General features: G+C 46.1%; 2 protein-coding genes across 2 annotated transcripts in view; both read right to left on the reverse strand.

Moving 5' to 3' along the window:
• Nucleotides 1-22,432, reverse strand: part of LOC144158244 (uncharacterized) — a gene marked incomplete in the record, with an annotated part of 583,448 nt that overhangs the window by 386,831 nt on the left and 174,185 nt on the right.
• On the reverse strand, nt 18,614-20,513 carry LOC144159736 (uncharacterized). The gene is made up of 5 exons (XM_077691435.1): nt 20,401-20,513; nt 20,128-20,223; nt 19,129-19,202; nt 18,810-19,023; nt 18,614-18,747 (listed from the first exon to the last, which is right to left on the reverse strand). The coding sequence occupies exons 3-5, from the start codon at nt 19,177-19,179 to the stop codon at nt 18,614-18,616; spliced, it is 399 nt and encodes a 132-aa protein (XP_077547561.1). The 5' UTR covers nt 19,180-19,202; nt 20,128-20,223; nt 20,401-20,513.

Here is a 22,432-nt window from a genome sequence, read left to right on the forward strand (position 1 = left end):
TGGGTACGAAGCAAAGGCCGCTGCTGCCATCGGCTGCTATGCTGTTCCAAGAGCAGATGGCCGCCCCCTAATTGTTTGTTATTTGCTTATGACACTGCCTGCCATACTCTAAATTTTTCTTCAAGACCACGCACGTGGCGCTAACTGAAAACAGAGTAAATAGCATTGCCGAACAAACCTTGCACTTAACGAACTTTACGTTAGGCAATGCTGATTACTCTATTTTCAGTTGGCACCACGTGCGTGGTCGTGAAGAAAAATTTCGAGTGTGGCAGGCAGTGTAATAAGGAAATAACAAAAATCCGGGGTGGCCGTCCGCTCTTGGAACAGCATAGCAGCCGATGGCAGCAGCGGCCTTTGCTTAGTGCGCATGCGGCTACTCTCACCGAGTTTGCCGTATCAGTCCATTACGCGGCGCTGATCGACCGAACGGTCGCCGCTCCCGTGATATTGGTAAAAAATTGGGCGGGTGTACCTATGTTAAATAAAGCAATGTCCTAGTAATCGCCTCCTTCTCTAAAACTTTGTTGAAGTGATTGGAATACTTGTCTTATTGTCAATCAAAACAGCAATTTATTTCAGAGGCACATTTCCTCCTCAGTTCATTTTGTGTTCCTCAACAACCTGAGTATTCCTCTCAGTATTGCTCGTGACGCTCAGCTGCTCGGTGATGTCTTTCGCCAATTTCAGCTATGCTTTGCCAATCTGTCCGCTACTGTATTGTATGCCTTGCTTTTGGGCAGAATCCTCTGACTTGCAGCATTTTGTACAGCTAAGAGAATCTGCATTTTGCTCACGCCTTGAAGAACACGAAAAGGGGTGGGATTTTTATTCTTCCACACTCCGACGAAAGATTGCATAAAGGGGACGACCCTGAATAATCAGCCACCGGGCCAAAGTGACAACAAGAATTGCTTAATACCAGAGCCTCAAATCATCCTCAATAAGCCTGCCAAGGCCCACTGCAGGGCTTTCACCTCTCTTATATACCTGAATTTATCCCAGTCCTGTGCTAACTGCGACCAATTTATCCCCACAAACTTCATCTCATCTGCCCATCTAAATTTCTGCCTCCCGCTGCCGCGCTTGCTTCTGTAGGATCCACTGTGTTGCTTTTAATGATCAACGGTTATCTTGCCTTCGCATTACATGCCCTGCCCACGTCCATCCCTTTTGAATTTCTACTAATATGTCCTTAAGATGCAGTCATCCCCTTACACACTCCGCTCTTTTCTCTACCAAGTTACACCTATCATCTTCCGGTCCATTGCTCGCTGAGTCCTTCTCAATTTAAGTTGAACCCTTTTAGCGAGCCTCCAAGTTTGACCCGGAGCCCCAAATATGTGAAAGCAAAACAGGCGATCCTGAATCGTCAGCCACCAGGTGAAAGTGGCAAGGACATAAATTAATATGTGTAGGACCCGCCGCGGTGGCTCAGTGGCTAAGGCGTTGCGCTGCTGAGCACGAGGTCGCGGGTTCGATTCCCGGCCGCGGCGGCCGCTTTTCTGATGGAGGCGAAAAGCAAAAACGCCCGTGTGTACGAGATTTCGGCGCACGTTAAAGATCCCCAGGTGGTCAAAATTAATCCGGAGCCCTCCACTATGGCGCGCCTCATCGCCTGCGTTGCGTCGGCGCGTTAAACCCTTCAATCAATCAAATCAATCAATATGTGTAGGAGCTTCAAACTTGAGTGAACTGATAGACCTGAGCTTGTTAGAGCAAGCATGTACATGTGTGGCCGAAGTGGTGTCAATTTATTGTTTGTTGGGATGTTGGAACATGCCAATGTTGAGCTTGTTAGTGTTGTGGTAGTAGGTATGCTGTGCACAGGTTTCCACTGTCATTATTCCATTGCCTTCCTTACCTTTCTATAAAATATATGCGTTTATAACCCAACAAAAGTGACTGTTTTAACCCTTAACCAAGTTATGACCAGTGAAAGCAAACTATGCGGACACGTAGTGTGTTGTGAAAATTTGCTGAGAATACACCTCTTTCACAACGCTACTGCGCATGCGCATAGCCCTGGCGGAGGAGGCCAGAAAAAGTCTGGCAGGAGTTGGCCGGTCTGCTCCGTGGTGATTCCACTGCTGTCTGTGGCTGTAACTGAGCCCGTGTAGTGAAAGCATGCTGCCGGGTACGGTTTGGCAGGCTCGATCGTTGACCAAGGCAGCCAGTAGACCCCGACAAGATTCGGGGCACGTTGAATGTGCCTCTATTTTGTTAGTTTGTAAAACGTAATAAACTTTGTAAGGCCAAAGAAGTGAGCGTACCTTCACACTATGCGATCCGTAGCGACGCTTCGCTGACTTCGCTTGACCGAAGCTCCGTATGCGTACACAGCTGGCACGCTTGTAGAAAGTGTAAGGCATAGTAAGCCTAGAAGAAGGGTAACTGAACTTAATCTACGAAACGAAGAATCAAAGTCAACCAAGTTTCAGTCATAAAGCATGAAACAAAAGTACGAAGAGCACTTTTTTCCGATTGGTGGACTAGCGGTCTGCTTGCGATCGTGTTTCCTGGCTGAATAAGGGACGCGGACTATGGGTACTAGGTATTTGGGGAGGGGGGCCAAGAGACGTTGAAAAAAAGAATGATGATCAGTTTCCGTGCAAGCAAAACTATAAAAACAACTTTCTCAGAGAGGCGCAAGAACATAAGGTGAACCTCAGCTTCATGTCGGCGGCATTCGAGCAGAGTCACTTGCTGCGCCGTGGCCAAGTGGTCTAGAGCGTCAGAAACATAAGCTTGCTCGAATGTGGTGGTTTGAATCCTCTTGGGGATCTCTTTTCTTTTTTTCTGGCATACTTGTGGAAAGTAATATATTTTTTCTTGTAATCGGCAAACAGCCCTCGACTGCTGGGAAATGTATTCATCCAAATGATGAGGAGCTTGTGATTTCAGTAGAAATTTAGTTCCGGTGCACCACTTTTTTGGCCCGCGATATTGCCGCTGTTTAAAAGGAATGAACCAACACTAACTTTTGAAACTCACAGTTCTTATAATGAATGTGTAATTGTGCGACTACAATGAACAAGTGTGCTTACGAATAAAAATGCACCACAAAAACCAATTTTCTAAGATACGTCGGGACTTCGGTTTCTTCGGCGAAAACGCTCACAAAAGTAATCTGCCCATGCAATTCTCGTTATGATAAGAAACAGCAAGAAAAAAAGAACGGCCGAATTGAACAAGTCTGCAGCCACGTATAATTTTTTGCAATGCTGAAATCCACATACCAGCTTCAAGCAATAATTTTTATGAAAACAACAATAAGTTCTGTGTTTACGCTGCTGTCTCACAGATGCCCGTGTCCCCCTCCCCTCTCTTTTAAGAGCCAGAAAAAGAAATGCCGTGAGAAAATCACTTTAACAGCCTCAGATAGCCACCCTCCGATACTGATGCTTGCGGAACCGCTGCAAAAAGAAGTGAGCGTCACACGCTTCTTCAGATGTATCCCACGTTGAAACGCATGTCTTCTAGCATAGTTATTCCTTTTGCGGCTTTAGGTTGGCTATACAATTCACATAAAACAAATAAACACCGTCAACGGAGCCCTGATTCCCCTTCCGCTGCAGTGGCAGCCCACTTGCACCCCTGCCATAGCGCTTTTTGGCGGCGCCACCAGATGACACCAGAGCGCAATGAAAAAGGCGGATTGTTCGTCTGCCGTCCAGCTGTATGTACTGACGATTCATCTTTTACTTGACGCTAGTGTTGCCAACTGTACGATTTTTGTAATACTTGTAGGGCGTTCTAGAGCACTGCACGGGCCTGATTTTAAGGCCCGAGCCCGCTTCGCGAAGCCCGAGCCCGACCCGGGCCCGTAACACCTAGCCCGAGCCCGGTCCGGGCCCGGGCATTTATAAGTGAGCCTGGCCCGAGCCCGGCCCGGGCCCACCATCTCAAAGCCCGGGTCCGGCCCGGCCCGGTAATTTATTTTTTGGCCCAGGAAGGCCCCGCACGTGTGTGACCAGGCCCGGTCTTTGACGCTAAAGAAAGTTTGTTTATTATATTCCGGGCGATCAGACGAAGCATCTAGTCTGTACAAGCACGTCATGAACTAAAATGCAAAAAATAAGGGTTTAAAAGTGCACATAGTTTAGCTTGCACCGTCTCCAGTTCACGCCACATCGGCGTAATAATGGCTCGTATTCTTACACGAGAGACATCATCACCTTTGATGACCAGACTCTTGGCAACTTCACGTGGTTGTCTCGGCCACAAGTTGGTATTGCTGACATTTTTCGATCCGCATTTGAACCAACGAGTATGTACGCGCGTTGAAGTACTTCACATGCAGTGGTCGTTAAGCGGTGGTGTTTCTCAGGCATGCGTGTTTGATTCCCGGCCACGGCAGCCGCATTTTGATTGGTGGGACATCTAAAACACACGTGTACATACATAGACATAGGTGCACAGCTCCAGAATGTCTGAATTAGGTCCTTCCCCTCTTGGGCATTCCTTGTCATCGTATCTTTGGTATGATCTTGATGCTGTACAAGAAATGTCATTAAAATTGCAGTATAGTGACCATCAGACCTATCAAAACACGTCTCTAAAATAATGCGTACAACTAACAGCAAGAAGCGTGCAAAAATAAACTAAGAATGTTCATTTTGATGCTCTTTTCTACATCTCACGTCGGACCTATTAACGGCTGTGCCTATGAATTCAAGCCCGAGCCCGGCCCGGGCCCACGGCGTCGAACCCGAGCCCGGCCCGGGCCCACGGCGTCGAACCCGAGCCCGGCCCGGGCCCACGGCGTCGAACCCGAGCCCGGCCCGGGCCCGCGGCATTGAGCCCGGGCCCGGCCCGGGCCCGCCAATAATCGACTTCGGGCGGCCCGGCCCGGCCCGCGGGCCGGGTCGGGCCCGGGCTTTCGGGCCGGCCCGGGCCCGTGCAGTGCTCTAGGGCGTTCTATCAATTTTTCTCTTATCATTGGCCCGTAGTGCCGTTGAGCCAGTTTTCTGCCAGCGTAGAGCGATTTTGAGTTTCACCAAATGAACCTGCTTAAGTATGAAATTATTCCTTCATCGAATGGGTTTGAACATCCGCTTGCATAGACTGTATAAATCAAACTCATCAGAAAACGACAGAGCACGAGCGGAATGCGTGCACAGAGGAAAGAGGTCATTAAGAATGGAATGTTCACTATCTGCAACGGAGCTGTCCTCCACGATCAACATAGAGGGAATGTCAGCAGTAAGTGTATAATAATATGAAACTATATAACTGCCACTGCATGGTGCTTTCAATGACTTCACACAATTAGTATCTGGCCATCGTTAACATGGGAGAGAAATAATTTCTGAATCAGAAGCCGATCAAGAATGAATAAAAAATTCAGTGTCCTACTTTCTGAAGAAGGATGTCCAGCGAAGCTGGGTGGAGTCCAAGGAGTGGACGTAACAAACCACGTTTATTTGTAACTTCCGATTGAGCATACTTAGCCATTTATCTGCATGAAAGTTGGAAGGACTATAATTGTACTAAGCAGACAAACATGTGGATGTCCATTTCCAATATTGAGAACTTCACTGTGAAGTACGAATCATGGAAATAAAAAACTCAAAGTGCAATTGAATTGTCTTCACGGCTACTTGCCGCTTATTGTGTTTTCGGATTGTTTTAAATACATAAGGGTCACACTTGTTTTCTAGTAGCCATTCTATTAAAATGGTTCTCAATTGGTGAGTGCATGCAGCTTGGCTGCGCTTGCAAGCATCCCGCCCTCACCCCCCGTGCACCTGTGAATGGGTAACCGGTGATGTGAGCTCTTAGAAGGTAAAAGCAGCGGTGAAAACATTGCTCAGGAAGCCCTTCAAGGTGACATATCACCACGGCACTAGCACCAACCAAAAAATAATTTCGGGAAGCCTTCAAGAAGGCAACACAATGTATCTCTGAAGGCGGAACATTTCCATTATTCGCGGATTTTTCTGCACACGCTGCTATATAAAACAGAAGCATATGTAGCTTCGCTGTAAAAGTACTAAAAAATTACACAAATAACCTAAAACAAAGACATACAAATAGCCACTAAATTTACATATGTCACGACATAGTAATTCTTTAGCGTTGAGAAAAACGCAGCACCACCTACAATATTGCGTAGGGCAATGTAGGGTTTTTTCAGGCACAATGTGGGGTGTTGTGGCCAAAATTGGGTGGCAATGCTGGCTCGCGCTGAGTTGTGAGCGCAGGCAGGCCAGCCAACATTCCGTCAATGCCGGGACAAGACCCAAGTGCCAGAAAAGCAGTTTTCTGTCTGTGCCCGGAGCGTTTATTTAGTCTTCATTCCTGTAAAATCTCTCAATGCCATGCTTTCATATGTTAGTCATTAAACCCTGGCCTAGTCACGTGGTTCATTTACACTGAACCGCTCCCAGACAGCACTGCTGCCGTTGTGTGATAAGGTGCTACCAGAGAAGCCGTATCACCTTTGTAAATTCACGTGGCATTGCAGTTCTGTACAAAGAGGTGTGATAAGAAAGGAACAGCTTGCGGGTCGGTGGCTGAGAGTCATTGTGTTATGAGGAATAGCCTTGATAGGTTATAGTGTAGTGTAGCTGATTGAAAACCAAGCGAAAGAGCAGGGCCTTTGCTTACAGGTATCGTGCACTCAATGTTTCACTTAAACTCTTTTTTCGAAAGGTCTACATTATTACGCTCCTGATCCCAAAAGACTAGTGAGGTTAGGGCTGGACCTGCTCCTCCTGTTCAACCTTTAAAGGATTTTTGCTGCTCTTTCCTTTCGAGTACATTTCAGGTCTTTTCCTGAAAATAATTGGTGGAATCCTGAAAACAATTTTCAGTATTGGTGCGAAAATAAGAAAGTCACTGAATTTTTTTCGTTTACAAATACAAGCAAATTCTGCACTGTCTGCGTCACAGCTGCAGCATCCAGATATGACAATGCAACCTGGGATCCTACATTTGACTGAGCTTCCAATGTTGTAGGGAGGCACAAACTCAAGAAGATGATGGTGGTAAAAGCACAAACAGATTTATTAAAAGGCGAACTTGTGCCTCACTAAAAAGGAACGCCCTACTTCCGCTGCCACCGAGCTCTCTCTCGCCCCACCACACGTCCCTTCTTCTTCAGCACGTGGCTTAGTTGGTTGGCCGCTGTTGATTGGTTGGTTGCTCAGCGAGGCATCCTTTCTTTGTTTGTTCTTTGTGGCCGGGCGCGTGCAACAGGCCATGCCGTGACAATATTTTCTATATGGCACTGTATTGACCAAATGGACCTAATTAAAGCTTTAGGTCATATATGTTACTTTAAAGGAAGCATAAAAACTTTAATGGTTACAGGGGTCTTACATCCTGTAATTTCTCCAAAAAATTGATTGTTTCAAATCACCATTCTTGGAAAGTAGAGCTATTCTTTTTACGGGGTGAGACAGCTGCGCATATTGTGCAGGTTTGATGCCAATTTCTTTTTCTGTGCCAGGCTGCTCCAAGAGCTTGAAAATTGCAAAAATTGTGCCAAACTGCTGCAAAACAGTCTGAGAGCCAAGGATTTTAATGCTCCTGTCAGTTTCAGTGGGCGAGTCAAAATGCTCACTGACGGCATAATTTCCCAGCACCCCCAAGGTGATGCTGCTTGTAAAGGTTTAATTGATTGGTGATTTAATAAAAACCCAAATAAAATTCTCCCCGAGGTAGTTTTTTCGAAAGTCATAATGTCGGGTTGCACATATTCTGCGCTTTTAAAGTTCCCCATCTAAAGCCATTGCAAAGTCCTGTAGAAAAAATACTTATGTATAGTGATGGGACAAACTAGTTCAAGTTGATAAAAAAAAAATTTCGGAGCGCCGTATCTCCGGAACGACGTCACTGGGCTTCGCCAAGAGAAAGAAGAATCAGAGTACGGGATGGCGAGAAGGATTTGGAAGGGGCCAATGAAGAACATCCACAGAGTGATTAGGAGGAGGAGGAGGTTAGCTGACCAGCAAATGGGAACCTGACACGATAGAATGCGAGGTGAAGAGGAGGACGACGTTGGAGTGGACAGAGTGGAACGAGGTCTTGGGAGGAACAGTAGAAAGTTCGGGCCGTGCCCACAACGCACCAGCGGCATCGCACCGTTTGGCAGCGGGCAGCTCGGAACCACCTATTACCAGCGGCTTCGCTCTGCTGGCCTCCTGCTGACCGGTGGCATCGCACCGCCGGCGACCTGTCGAGCCGTGCCCCACGACGCACCAGCGGCATCGCACCCTCTGGCAGCGGGCAGCTCGGGACCACCAATGACCAGCAGCTTCGCACTGCTGGCCTCCTGCTGAGCCGCGCTGCTCAGCGAAGCCGCGGCATTGCACCGCGGTCATCCGGACCACGACGCACCAGCACGGGCCATCGCGACGTTCGGCGACGCTCGATGACGCGTAAGCCAACCGACCCACTGAGCCACGTACGTCATCGGCATCGCACCGTGGTACCGGCGATAGGATTGGTTTGAATTCGACAGAGACAGTTAACGTGTTATAGTGACTGTGGGAGTAGAGTAGAAATAGCAGGGGGGACCTACTAGCTGAGTTTGCAGAACGGAATAACCTACGCATAATGAATAACTTCTTCTGTAAACGGGAGAGTCGGAAGTGGACCTGGAGGAGCCCGCATGGGGAGCACAAAAATGAAATAGACTTCATATTATGCGATAACCCTGGCGTCGTGCAGGATGTGGAAGTGCTCGGAAGGGTAAGGTGTAGTGACCACCGTATGGTAAGATCTCGAATTAGGCTAGATTTTGAGGAGGGACCGCAACAAGCTACTACGAAAGAAGCCGATAAATGAGCTAACAGTAAGACGTAAAGTAGAACAACTCAGAATCGCGCTGCAGAACCGATATTCCGCCCTTAACGAGGAAGCCGAGCCCACGACACAGGAAGCCAGCGACAACCTTACACACATTATCACGGAGTGTGCAGTAGAAGTCGGGGGCACTATGGCTAGACAGGATACTGGTAAACCTTCACAGGAGACGAAAGATCTAATCAGGAAACGGCAAACCATGAGAATCTCTACCGCAGCTGACAGAATAGAACTAGCCGAGCTCTCGAAGTTAATCAATAAGCGTAAGACAGCTGACATACAGAAGTATAATATGGGAACGATCGAATACGCTGTAAAGAACGGAGGTAGCCTGAAAGCAGTGAAGAGACGTCTTGGCGTGGGGAAAAATCAGATGTATGCACTTAAGGATAAGCAAGGCAATATCATCACAAATAGGGATAAAATAGTCACAGTGGCCGAGGAGTTCTATAAAGATCTGTACAGTAGCCGGGACATACAGGATAATGCCGAACGAGACAGTAGTTCAGAGTAGATAGACATCCCACCAGTAACGACCGAAGAAGTAAGGAAGGCTTTGAAAGAAATGAAAGGGGCAAAGCACCTTGTGAGGATCAGATAACAGCAGACCTCTTGAAGGATGGCGGAGAAATTGTACTTGAAAAACTGGCAACCCTGTATACGCAATGCCTAATGACCGCAATGGTACCGGAATCTTGGAAGAACGCGAACATCATCCCAATCCATAAGAAAGGCGACATGAAGGACTTGAAAAATTACAGGCCGATCAGCTTACTGTCAGTCGTCTACAAGGTATTTACCAAGGTATTTACTAACCGAATCTCTGCAACCTTAGATTTCAGTCAACCTAAAGAACAAGCAGGGTTCCGTAAAGGTTATTCAACAATGGACCATATTCACACGATCAATCAGGTGATAGAGAAGTGCGCTGAGTATACTGAACCCCTATATATAGCCTTCATAGATTATGAGAAAGCATTTGACTCGGTCGAAACCCTAGCAGTCATTCAGTCATTACGGAACCAGGGGGTAGATGAGCATTATGTAAGAATACTAGAGGATATCTACAATGGGTCTACAGCTACCATCATCCTCCATAGGGAGAGAAGTAAAATACCTATAAGGAAGGGTGTCAGACAAGGAGACACAATCTCTCCAATGTTATTCACAGCATGCTTACAAGAAGTATTCAGAACGTTGGATTGGGAACCGGTGGGAGTAAGGGTTAATGGAGAATACCTCAGTAACCTCAGATTTGCTGATGACGTTGCCTTGCTAAGTAACTCGGGGGGCGAATTGCAAAGCATGCTTTCCGCACTGGGCGAACAGTAGAACCGTGGGCCTGAAAATAATATGCAGAAAACTAAAGTAATGATCAGTAACCTCGGGACAGCACAGCAGTTTGAGATAGGTGGCGCGGCAGTAGAAGCGGTAAGCGAAGTAGAAGCGGTAAGCGAATATATCTACTTAGGCGAAGTTGTGACCCCAGATCCCAACCATGAGGCAGAGATAATTAGAAGGATCAGAATGGGGTGGGGTGCATATGGCAGACATTCTCAGGTAATGAATAGCAGCCTACCATTGTCGCTGAAGAAGAAAGTTTATGACAGCTGCATCTTACTGGTACTCACCTACGGGGCAGAAACTTGGAGGCTCACTAAGAGGGTTCAACTTAAATTGAGAACGACTCAGCGGGCAATGGAGCGGAAAATGATAGGTGTAACATTAAGGGACAAGAAGAGAGCGGAGTGGGTCAGGGAGCAAACTGGTGTTAAAGACATATTAGTAGAGATTAAGAAAAAGAAATGGACGGGGGCAGGGCATGTAATGCGAAGGCAAGATAACCGCTGGTCATTAAGGGTAACAGGGGATCCCTAGAGAAGGCAAGCGTTGCAGGGGGCGGCAGAAAGGTAGATGGGTAGATGAGATCAGGAAGTTTGCGGGGATAAATTGGTCACAGTGTACACAGGACCGAGGTAATTGAAGAATAATTGGAGAGGCCTTTGCCCTGCAGTGGGCGTAGATAGGCTGGTGATGATGATGATGAGTGACTTTGGGAGTAGAGTGTTGGTAGTTTGGGGTCAGGCTTGTTTGTTTTATTTGTGTAGTGTGATATGCTTGTGAGTTTGTTATGATGGGATTCGTTTGACGTTTTGTGTTGTTAATGTATTGTGTGGAAATCGAGTGCTTCAAATCGAGCCTCAGTTCTCTGCCGCGTGAGACGCCTGACATGTACTTTTACTATGCTCCGAATTTCCGTACTCACGTGCTCTTCGTTGTCAGCCTAGTAAGAGAAACGGCCGCGACTGAATCCGCATGCACAGCAACACAATGGCCTGGCCGGAGCCACCTCGTTGCGAGATAAAATAAATACATGCCACGTGACCCTTATTCGCAAAAATGTAGTTTCCAACGTCAAATACCTGATTTTTACCTGCGTCCGCTTTACAGGAACAAGCTTTTCGCAATTTTCCGGCAGTGCCACTGCACTGTCGTCATGAACTCTGATCGTTTTGAAAGTGAAGGAATAGTTTAATGCCAAAAATCGGTGATTTTCGCCTGCCTCCGCTTCGCAGCAAGAATGGGCATAACGCGGCTCTCGCACTCGATCAGCAAGGCCATTGCGCCGTTGTCCTCGTTAACGCCGATGATGGGCCTTATGGTGTCCATTACTTCCAATGAAGTGGGTGCGGGCTCAACTTGTGCGGCAGCTTCTTCGTCCTCTCACGAAGCACTATCCTCCGCACGGACACTTTTCAAAATGTCCTCATCTGTCAGTTCCTCGCGCACCACCACACACTAGTCGGCTCTGACGTAGTCCTCAAGGTCAACATCGGCAGGCACGTCTCCCGTCTCCCGCAGCGCAGCCCACGCATCTGCGTAGTCGTCAGATGGCGACTCGTACACCTCGTCCTCATCCGCACCTGACGTCTCAGAAGCCTGTGCGGCGATGCCAGCATGGCGGAAGCAATTGGTGATTGTTACGCCACTCGTTGCGCACCACGATGCAGCCAGCAATTCCAGCGCTATGAAGAGATCAATCTTCACTTCACAGCTTCTTCGAGCGTTAAGCAGAAGCCGAATGACGCGTTTACGGTAGGCTTGCTTCACACTTTCGATGACCACTTGGTCGAGTGGTTGAATGACTGAAGTGCAGTTGGGAGGGAAGAACTTCAACTGCACATGCTCCAGCTCGATGTCTTCGACGTTGTGGGCGGAGCAGTTGTCTAAGAGGAGACAAACCTTCCGGCCTTGTCTACCCATGTCCCGGTCGAAGGTCTCCAACCACTCGCCGAAGATAGCCCGGGTCATCCAAGCCCGGCTATTGGCAACGTACTTCACGGGGACGGCCCGGTTTCCCTTAAAGGAGCCATGAAGAGAAAACACAAGTTTGGTTCATTCAAAAGATTGCCTCGACAGAATCACACTGACACCACTTTTAACGTTAACTTCGCTCAAATAAGCTACATAATTAGGAAACAAGGGAATGGCCATGCGACCCATTAGCTCATTTCCCGCAACAGAACCTGTGATGTCATTCGAGCCAGTTCTGCGATTGGCGGAGGCCGGCGAAAGTAAACGCAAATTAGGCAAAGCTTACAAGCTTGCCGAACGAGCTATTTGCGCTTAAATTTAGGGCACATTCTTTTTAAAGCCGTAATAATGGTGGTGGAGGAATCTTCGTATTCGTAAAGGAAAACTGGCTGTTAGGTTCCACTGAGCTAAACTTTGAATATGCAGAGGCATTGCTGATTTCGATCAGTAAGAAAAACGTGACGTACACGATATGTGCAATTTACAGGCCACCTAACATGAATGTTAACTTGTTTTTAGTTGAAATGAAACAAATGCTAAACCGTCAGATGAATGAAAAGAACCTTATAATAATAGGAGACATTAACATTGATGTTATGCAAGAATCAAAAATTGCAGTAATGGACTACCTCAACTTATTATCGGAATTCGGGCTTTCAGTGGTCATCGGTGACTACACAAGGGAAGAATACTTAAGGGACCAAATCACCAGATCATGCATAGATCATATTATAACACGCAGAACGGAGCAAAGACATCAGTCTGGAGTGATTAGGCTAAAGTTGGCTGACCATTACTTTATAGCAATAGCGATCTATTCTAAGGCAGCGAGTGAAAATGTTGAGCATTTTACAATGGAAAAAATTTTAGACGATAAGAAAGTTGATGCCTACATAAGTGAGACTAATTGGAACACCTTGCTGTCTCTGGATCACGTAAGCTTGTACATTAGGGTAACTGAAATTTTTCGTGACATCTACGAGCGTTCCAGTAGGTGTGTAAAATTAAAACAAAGACAATTGAACAACCGATGGATCACAACTGAAATAATGGAACTTTGTTATTTGAAAGATAAAGCATGGCAAAGATGCCGGAAAGAACCGCAGGATACGCTAAAGAGGCAAGAGTTTCGGACTGTGCGGAATTTGGTAACAGCAAAAATACGCCTGGCTAAAAGCAAATATTTTTTGTCGCAATTTTCCCAACATAAGAAAAACAGTAAGAAAACGTGGAAGATGGCGAACGAATTAATGGGAAGAATTAAACAAGCGAGCGTAGATGACACAATCAGAAAGAACTTTCCGAAAGAAAACACGCGTGAGTTGTGCAATAAATTTAACGACACGTTTATACAAGCCGCTGAGGCATTGATGGAAAAGGGGGGCGACGATGGAACGCGCACGGAAGAGTACAAGCCACTACGCGCGTGCGCTAGCACAGCTTATCTGCCGATGATTACCGAAGCAGAGCTTTGGAACATCATCTGCGGAATGAAACCGTTTAAACCGCCCGGATTTGACAACATTAGACTAAGAGACTTGTTGTGTCACTACAGCAGATTAAAACATGTGCTTTTAAAGATTCTTAATGGAATATTTGAAACAGGAAACATGCCCAAAGAAATGAAAGTTTCCATTGTGAGGCCGATTTACAAGCACGGAAAAAAAGGCGAGCTCGGTAACTACAGACCGATTGCAATATTATCAGTGTTGTCTCATGTAGTGGAGAAGCATATAGCGTCTGTAATGCAATCCTTTTGCGAAAAGTACAACTTAAATAACCCTGCACAGTTTGGTTTCACAAAACACAGAAACAGTATTTTACTCTTAGAAGAATTTTCGGACCTCGTTAACGCCTGTATTGAAAATAACGAAGCCATTTTAGTGTTATTTTTAGACCTATCGAAAGCATTCGATACAGTAAACCATAAATTGATGTTACAAAAACTTAGCTCTTTGGGGTTTCGTGGGAAATTTCTTAAGTTCTTTACGAGTTATTTCTCACAACGATTTCAATGCGTAAAACTCCATGGGGAATAAAGCGAACTTAAGGAAATACAATGTGGAGTGCCTCAGGGCAGCACGCTAGGGCCCATATTCTTCAATATATACGTTACCGACCTTAGCTTACTTCCACTGAAGTCGAACTTGTTCCAGTATGCAGATGACACTGCTCTGGCTCTGAAAATCACCGACTCCTCTTGCGGAACAGACACTTTTCAAAATGACATTCACAAAGTCATGGATTGGTTCAAACAAAATTCAATTTTTGTAAATCTACAGAAAACAAAATTGGTATGCTTCAGGAACCCACACAAAGCTGTTTGTCTCGATAGGCCTGTATATTTGCATCCGTCACAGTGCAGCTCTTCTAAATGTAGGCCCCTTGAATTAGAACCCGAAGTAAAATATTTAGGCCTTTTCTTTGACCAACACTTCACGTGGAATAAACATGTGCTGTTTGTATGCAAGAAATTAAGGGGTGTAGCAGCTATGATTCACAACTTAAGAGGGAAGGCCCCATTGAAATTAAGACAAACCATATATAAATCACTGGCGGAAGGAATTTTGAATTATGGAATTACCCTGTATGGTTCCTGCTCAGATCATAAACAACAATGTATAAACCGAGTAATTAACAGAATAGCAAACAATATTGCCTATGGAACAAAGTTACAAGATGCAAAAATAGAGGACAAGTATTCTTATTTAGGTATACTTCAGGTGCACCAGCTTTTTCGGTATGAGGTGCTAACTCGATATTACTTCTGCAACCAGTTCAAAGTTCCGGTTAGGAAAAATAGAATGCTAAGAAAAAAATCGCGCCAATCCACCCCGTGAATGTGGTTGGAAAGCAAAGCTGTAAACGGCACCCATAACGATTACTCATGCGACGTCACTTAAAATCACTCACATCGCTCTACAAATAGTAAAACCAGAGAGAAGTGAAATGCACTTAACCACACCAATTATTACTTCAAAGAGATATTCTTGGTAAGGTTAAATCAATGCATGTTGCATGAACGGTGTTTGGTTGAGCTGTATTGGTGTAGCACAAGAGTGGAAACGTTTTTTTATAAAATCAAAGTAAGCTCCAACCCGGTGTTTGACGATCTGACTTCTCCGTCTCTGCGCCGCGGACGGAGGCGACGAGACTTGCGGCTGAGAAGGAGGAGGAAGAAATACTTCTGTTCAGATTTCTGAACGGCCCAGAGTGCAGCCCTGGGGAGTGATTCCTCCTTCTGTGGGGCCCATATGCAGTCCGCGCGGCCTGTGTTCTGTCCACCCGCTGAAGCTGGGTAGGTAGAGAGGGCCTGGACAGCAGCATCTCCCATTGCTCTTGTTGGGTAGTTGACGGAAAGAGAGGAGGGTGCTCAGGGCTAAAGTCGCACACCCCGATTACGGGGCGGAGTATTCCTACTTCTGAGAAAAATTTACATTCAGCGTCGTAGCGATTCGGATGCATTACGTGAAGACGCGTAGGCTGTGGGAAGGAGCCCGGATTGTATAAGCCGTGGGGTAGTTTGTTGTTCTCTGGAAAGGTCAGGGTAAGGCGAAGGTACGGTCTGTCTCAGAAGGCGATAATGCTGGATTATCTCCCTGGACGTGACAAGCGGGTGACTGTCCTCGTGCAGCTCCATAGCACGGGAGGTAAAAGCGCAGGCTTGTTGTGTGGGCGTATTTGTTTCCCTCCATTGAAGCGTGAGGCGGTGTCCAGATGAGCTGAATGGAACCGTTTGGGGAGTGGTTTTTTAGCACGCGCAGTGCAGGTCAGAACACCCAACCCGACTGGTAATTCCAGTAGGCTTGCTGGAATCGGTGACTACCCTCCGATCCCCTGGTTGAGTAAGAGCCAAGGTGATGGCTGCCTCTTCTGCTGCCGTCATTTGTTGGGTCCTAAGCGAGGTACACGCAAGAAGGTTGGTTCTGGAGGTAGCCATGATGATGGCGTGTTGCTGCCCTCGATGTTTGGAGAAGTCTGTGTAGATAACTGCATGAGCCCCACCGAGGGTGGTGTTTAGCGCTTGAGCCCGTGCTTTTCGTTGACCCTCGTCATGTGAGGGGTTCATATTTCTAAGCAAAGGGAGCATCTTTAGTTTTAGTCGCCAAGAGTCTTGCAGTGCGTCAAGCAGAGTGACATTCTGGGCTGCCCAGCCAATCTGGTGAAGCATGCGGTTACCCACCGCAGTTCTGAGTCGGACCTTCTGGTTAGAAAGATGGCCTTCTATCAGCTCTTCCACCGTGTTGGGGAGCCCGTGCTAAGCAGCCTCAGTGTGGACGCACTCCTGAGAAGACCAATGGCCTGCTCAACCGCCTTTCTAATCATTATATAAAGCATCTCTATGTTTTCCTCGTCGAGAAGAAGATAGGGGTTTGTCGTAAGTAACTCTCGAGAGGATAAAAGCTTCAATTAATCGAAAAATACCGGATTCTTTTAGGCCTCGCTTCTTGGTGGCAACTCGCCTGAGCATGTGTATGATTAGATTAATGCTGTTTTTGAGGCGCTGCAAGGAGACGTCACTCTTAGTGTTGGCCTGGAAATGTAGGCCCGGGGTCTTGATGCTGGGGTTTGGAGTGATGGCCTGGTCATCAAGGAGTATTTGAATGTATTCCTTGATTTGGCGTGAGGGCGGACGACAAGGAGCTCTGATTTTTTACGTGAACACTGGAAACCACAGGCTTTAGCACATTGGCGTACTAAAAGTGAGATTCCATGGATTGGTGTGAGCTTCCTTTAATTTTTGTAACTCTTAGCGCATGTGGCATTCAGCGAGAAGCATGTGGCATTCAGCATTTCACGTGGCATTCAGCGAGAAGCAGGAGGTAAACCCGTAGATGTGCTTGGTCAGTACACCATTTGTCTTCCCGTGTTCGCGTGGGCTCGTAGCTAGATCGGTAAGACGACGGGCTCTCGCTTTGATAGTCTATTAGTTCCAGGTTCGATTCCCGGCGGTGCCAGTACATTCTTTTATTTGTTCGCTGGAGTTTTCTGGTGACACCAACGGTCGCGAAAGAACCCTTGGGGGGTAGAGGTAGAAAGCTTTGCTTTAAAACAGAAAGGTTCGTGAAGCCGCGAGTGTTCACAAACTATGGGAAAAACATGCGGAAACATTACGTGCCAGAATTTTTCAATGCTCTCCGAAACGATTTGTATAATTTAAAAACACGGAGGAAAATGTTTAAGAAAATTTGCCAATATTGTGTCTCAGGAAACTCATATGGGTGAAGAGTGGAATACATTTGTGCTGTCCACAAGTACGTTTTTGCTGTTTTTACTGTGTTTAGATGCATAATTCTGCTATGTGATTTTTGACTGAGAAGTATTTGTCATGTTCAAATTTGAGAGTGTGCTTATTCTCTTTTGTGTATGTTTACACCAACTGCCTGGAAAGCCAACAAGCATTCGGTGCTTAGGCAGACCAGAGAAAAAAAAACGATGTAAAACAAAAGTGAATAAAGCTGAATGAATGAATGAATGAAAAAAAGTGTAAGTTACGAAAGCACATGTAAACATAGAAGTACCGCTTCGTACTGCTGTTGTTGGTACTGCGCGCACTATGCTTGTTTAGCTGCACAGAACTGCGGGGCTTTGGGGTTGTCTCAGACGACACTGGCCGATTGATTGACGCGACGGTGTCTTACGTGAACATATTTGTCGAGCGAGCACTATGTTTCACGAAACCATTTTCTCCTAGAACGAAGAAAAGGCAGAAAACGACACGCCACGGTATGGTGGCGCCATGTAGGTACAGTAACGTAAACAAACGCGCGAGTACCTTAGTGCCAGCACCAACGTACAGGGTGGAGACACTCTTTGAACGGTCCCATGCCGCTGCAGTTGGGTCAACGTGCACAACACGTCGTTCTCGTTTCCCACGAGACCCAGCAACGCGAAACAGATAAGATGATTGAAACTTCGCCAGTTAACCCCGTTGCGGTGATAATTTTAGCGCGGTTTTGATACAATGACTTGTTTCGACAGTGAGCGAGTGGACCAAAATGGCGGCGCCAGCGCATACGTGTCTCCACCCTGTACGGCGGATGCGTGAATCAAGAGACCCTAGGCTGCAGAGCGGTCGGTTCCTGTAATGTCATTTGGGACCACGAAAACGCACGATAGCTTTATTCTTGCTGGGATTTGCAGAATTTCCAGCCGGAACAGTGTGTATTCCTTGCTGGAAATAGCTGGTTTTCCTCAAATTTCCTGCTGGAAAAGCATGCACTTCCGGCTGGGAATTATTTTATTACTTGCTGGAACCTGCACAAAATCTCACTGGAATTTACAAGACTTCTTGCTGGAAATTGTTGGAATTTTCATCATATCCAGCCGGGAATTCATGCCTCGCTGGGAACTCGTTTCTAGCTGTTTGCCGAGATTCCAGTGTGTGGCCACTACTTGCCGCACAGTGTAGGAAAATAGTAAAACAAAAGCAAAATTGTTCAATTGAAAAGCTGTATTGTACACACTCGAGATTTACATGAGCTCATTCAGGCACATCTTTTGCAAGTCGAAGCTTCCGCTTCACGTCTTGTATCTTGTCGCTGAGTGTGCGCAGCACACCAGCCGCAGCGACCTTTGTATCTTCGTTGCGGATGCGTCCCCAGTGCTCCAGGCAGGCTACAAAAAGTAGATGAAAATGACATGAATGACTGCTAGCAATTCCGTGTAAAAGTACTCACCATACACAACTTCCACCTTCGCTGCTGTGAGCTGTTTCACAGCTTCCTCCTCGTCCTTCCCAGATGCCAGATTGGCCCTCACCGAGCGTTGGGAAAGTTTCTCAACCCCCCAAATAGCTTGTGCTGCATCGCGCACCAAAATGCTCCCCTTCTTATTCTTGAACATTTTTTCCGCCTGCTGCTTCTTCACATAAGTCTGGTTGCAGAGATGAAACTAGAAAACAGAGTGCAGTGCACAAAATATAAGCTCCAATCACACAAATAGTACAAAGCATTTTTCTGCTGCTTGCACTTAAAAGTGTTGTAAATAAGTACTTACAAGTCCATCAGGGGCCAACGAAAAATCCGGGATGCACTGCTCGTTGTCCATAAGCGGTGCAGAATCCCGTGCAGCTTCAGAAAAAATGGCAGCAAACGTCATTACTCATTTACAACAAGGAAAAGCCAATAACCAGAAACACTAGTCCCCAACAACAATTATTTTACAGTAGACAAGATTACAAGTATATATGAAAATTCACGAACTGAGAAACAAAGCAATTTAAATATTAGAATCACACATAAGGTGAACATCTCATACCGCAAGCACTTCACTTAAAGTTGGCCAGTATTTCATGCTAGACTATAACCACCTGGGGTTAATTATTTGCAGTATGCAATTTCAATATTAGAAGTTAATTTCTTCCCTGCCTGACAGTTAATCTCCTGATATGCATTGTGATGATGCTCTTAATTGTGATGCTTCACTGAGAAATGCCGTATTCCTGCTGGGGGACACTGAGAGCGGCAGCCCAAGCTGCACAATGAACTCCAAGAGTACAGTTAGGGTGACTGAGTATCACATGATGGTGGTGGTACACTGTCTGTACATTTTTCTTTTGAATGTTTGTCAAATATATCTTTATTCATTGCACCCATCTCGTCAAGATATGGTCGCCAAAAAATTGGCGGACTGGGGGGGGAAAGGGTAATTTAGGTTTTTCGAATATAAGCACTTTGTGCATCGCGAGTGTACAAAAAATGGGTGCTTTGAATCGAGTAAATACTAGAACTATCCAGTCTCAACCATCAGAGAAATTAAATTTGAACGTTGAAAACTCGCCTTGGAAACTTTTGTTCCCAGGTGTACCTGCTGAGCGATGATGGCTTCTTGAGCCAAAGGCATAATTTCTACTCTTAAAATGAAGTGTTGATCCAGGCATGAATCCGTCGCTTCAAAAAATTATTGAATGCGCTTCACACTTGCCACCAATTGCCTAAAACACAAGAGGTTGCTTGCACGCCACACTAAATTAAATATGAAGTAAAAAAATTGTACCATTCTCACAAGCAGTGCTTGTTGTGTCACTTGCTGCCACAGATGGTAACGGCACAACCTGCTCCTGGGTGGCCCTGCTGCTGCCTGAGGCTATTCCTGCATCAAATAGCACAGGAGGCTTATAAATCAATATTTAAAGTGTGGTGAAGGCGGTAGCAGCATCAGCATGCCAGCCATCTAGGCCCACACAAAAAATTACACGTAGTCATACTCAACACCCTAAAAACTATGACACCCCAGTTTGGAACAACCAGTACTTCAAAATTTTCTTACCATCCACACTCACTGCAACGCTTTGCAGCAACTGATGCACTAAAAAAAAGGAAAGAAGATCAGTATCTATGCACACCCAGACAACCACAAAACCCCGATTAAAAAAAGGACACAAAAACTCACCTGAGCTCAACTGGCTCCCTACTTTCCCTTCCAGAAGCTTAATGCGTTCTCGAAGAGAAGCAGTGTGCTGCTGCTCAAGCTCGAACTGCTAGCGCCAAAATAGCGCCTCTTTTTTGAGTTTCTCAAGCTCCCCAGCAGAAATGAGCTCATCATCTGACTCTGAGGAGCTCTCAGGTTCCAGTCGGCGTTTTTTTGGTGCCTGCACATAAAAACGTAACTCGTGTTCCGGGTCAAAATACCATAGGCTAACAATGCCTGAATGGACTTTTTTCCAGTAGGATAGCCCTCTTGCGGTGGCCGACCAAACTACACTTTGGAGATTATAAAAGAACACGCCCCCTCTTTTCCCGACTTACCCGCACAGTTGAGGAAGCCGCCCCAGGCGCCATGCATTGGTTTTGGTGGCAGAAAAAGTTTTCAATGGCGGCTGTAGCGCCTACCCATCGGCCACTTTTAAGGCTCAGAAAACGGAGAAGCATTTAGCTGGCTCGGTGTTCGCTATTGGCTAATCCAATATGGCATCGTTTTGTTTACATTTTGCCTACCAAGAGTGGCGGATCGGTTGCTGGAAGTGAGTAGCGCATGCCCAGAGCGCTACTGGAAAAACGTCTATTGAAGCGAACAAGCAAAAACTAGTGAGGTCAATCATAATAGTAAAAATTACACCATGAACTGGAACTGCATTCACAGCATAAATATCCTTGTTTTGGAGGGGGGGGGGGGAAGGGAGTGCAGGCATGTGAAATGGCAATACATTGTGCAGTGCAACCTTCTAGCAAGCACTCGTTTGGCATTTGCAGTTAGTGACAACTGAACAGGTGCCCATAAATGGCTGGATCTCAAACAAATGTTAGGGTCGGACCGGTAAATAATGCTTCTGAGAAAAACCTCCACAGAAGGTATTAGAGCTATGCACTGACAATTAGGCATTTAAAATATATTGTTCCTTTTAGTGTTGACATGTCTCATAGCAGCTTTGCAGCTAGTTAAGTATATTCACATGCAAAATTATCTCCTGATAACTATAAAACTAGATATTAAAAAACGCTTTTCCAAATTACAATAAACTTGTTGCAGCTGGAAGAGGTGATTGTGTTTCGCCTAGAGTTTTTTTATACTGCACGGTTTTACATCCTGAAGAACACGAGCAAAACCAACGGTAAATTTCTTAGAGGTCTGCTAGAATAAAAATCAACCTAAAACTCCTAAATGGCACAGAACAACATGGAGGTTCTTTAACTGTGCAGTCCCTCGAGGGGGAATCGCAGCTGCATTCGCCTCCAACATATGTCTTGTGTGCTGTTCCAAAACGGCTTGAAATTGCCGCTTTTTTGCAGCGGCCTGATTGCAACGTTTTTTTTGGTCCTGCAATATAAAAGTACTCAAATAAAAACTAAAGAAATAGGTGAAAATGGAATACACATTCAGATATGGCACAAATACTTTGGCCTTTTGGAAAATCAGGTCACCTGTCTTGCGTTTTTCCGCGCAGCTGCTGCCTCATCGTCATTTTCATCCTCAAGGTCAGAAGCATTAATGCGCGGAATGGGAGCTCGCTTCGTACGCCGCTTCATCGCCATGTCTTCTGCCGTGGCTGCATAAAAACAAAAAAAAAAATAACAGATCGGACTTTTAAAAGGTGTGATAGAAAAACAGGCAAGTGGAGAAACAAGTTATGCCTATAATGGTCACACATGCCCGGACACAAGCAATCTCAATCCACGCGTTATAAGCAGATGCCTCTCGGACAGTCCGCAGAACGGACAGTCCGCAGAACAATCAAGCGCACCCCATGTACCAAACCACCCGTTCCGTAATTGAAAACGATCGCTTTTGGCCAACTGTCACTAGTGGAATTGTTCGATTTACAGTCCAAGACCCAGCGCGGAAGTCTGCGGGTAGCCCACGG

The sequence above is a fragment of the Haemaphysalis longicornis genome, unplaced genomic scaffold (genome assembly GCF_048455015.1).
Source record: "Haemaphysalis longicornis isolate Haplotype H1 unplaced genomic scaffold, Haemaphysalis longicornis Haplotype H1 scaffold_10, whole genome shotgun sequence".
NCBI classification, from domain to species: Eukaryota; Metazoa; Arthropoda; class Arachnida; order Ixodida; family Ixodidae; genus Haemaphysalis; species Haemaphysalis longicornis.

Excerpts from the sequence above, each read along its gene's own strand:
- LOC144159736 (XM_077691435.1), bottom strand. The coding sequence starts at position 19,179 with ATGGACAACGAGCAGTGCATCCCGGATTTTTCGTTGGCCCCTGATGGA. Across the intron at positions 19,024-19,128 it reads CGTTGGCCCCTGATGGACTT|TTTCATCTCTGCAACCAGAC; the intron begins GTAAGTACTTAT and ends TCTGTTTTCTAG. Across the intron at positions 18,748-18,809 it reads GAAGGTGGAAGTTGTGTATG|CCTGCCTGGAGCACTGGGGA; the intron begins GTGAGTACTTTT and ends TACTTTTTGTAG.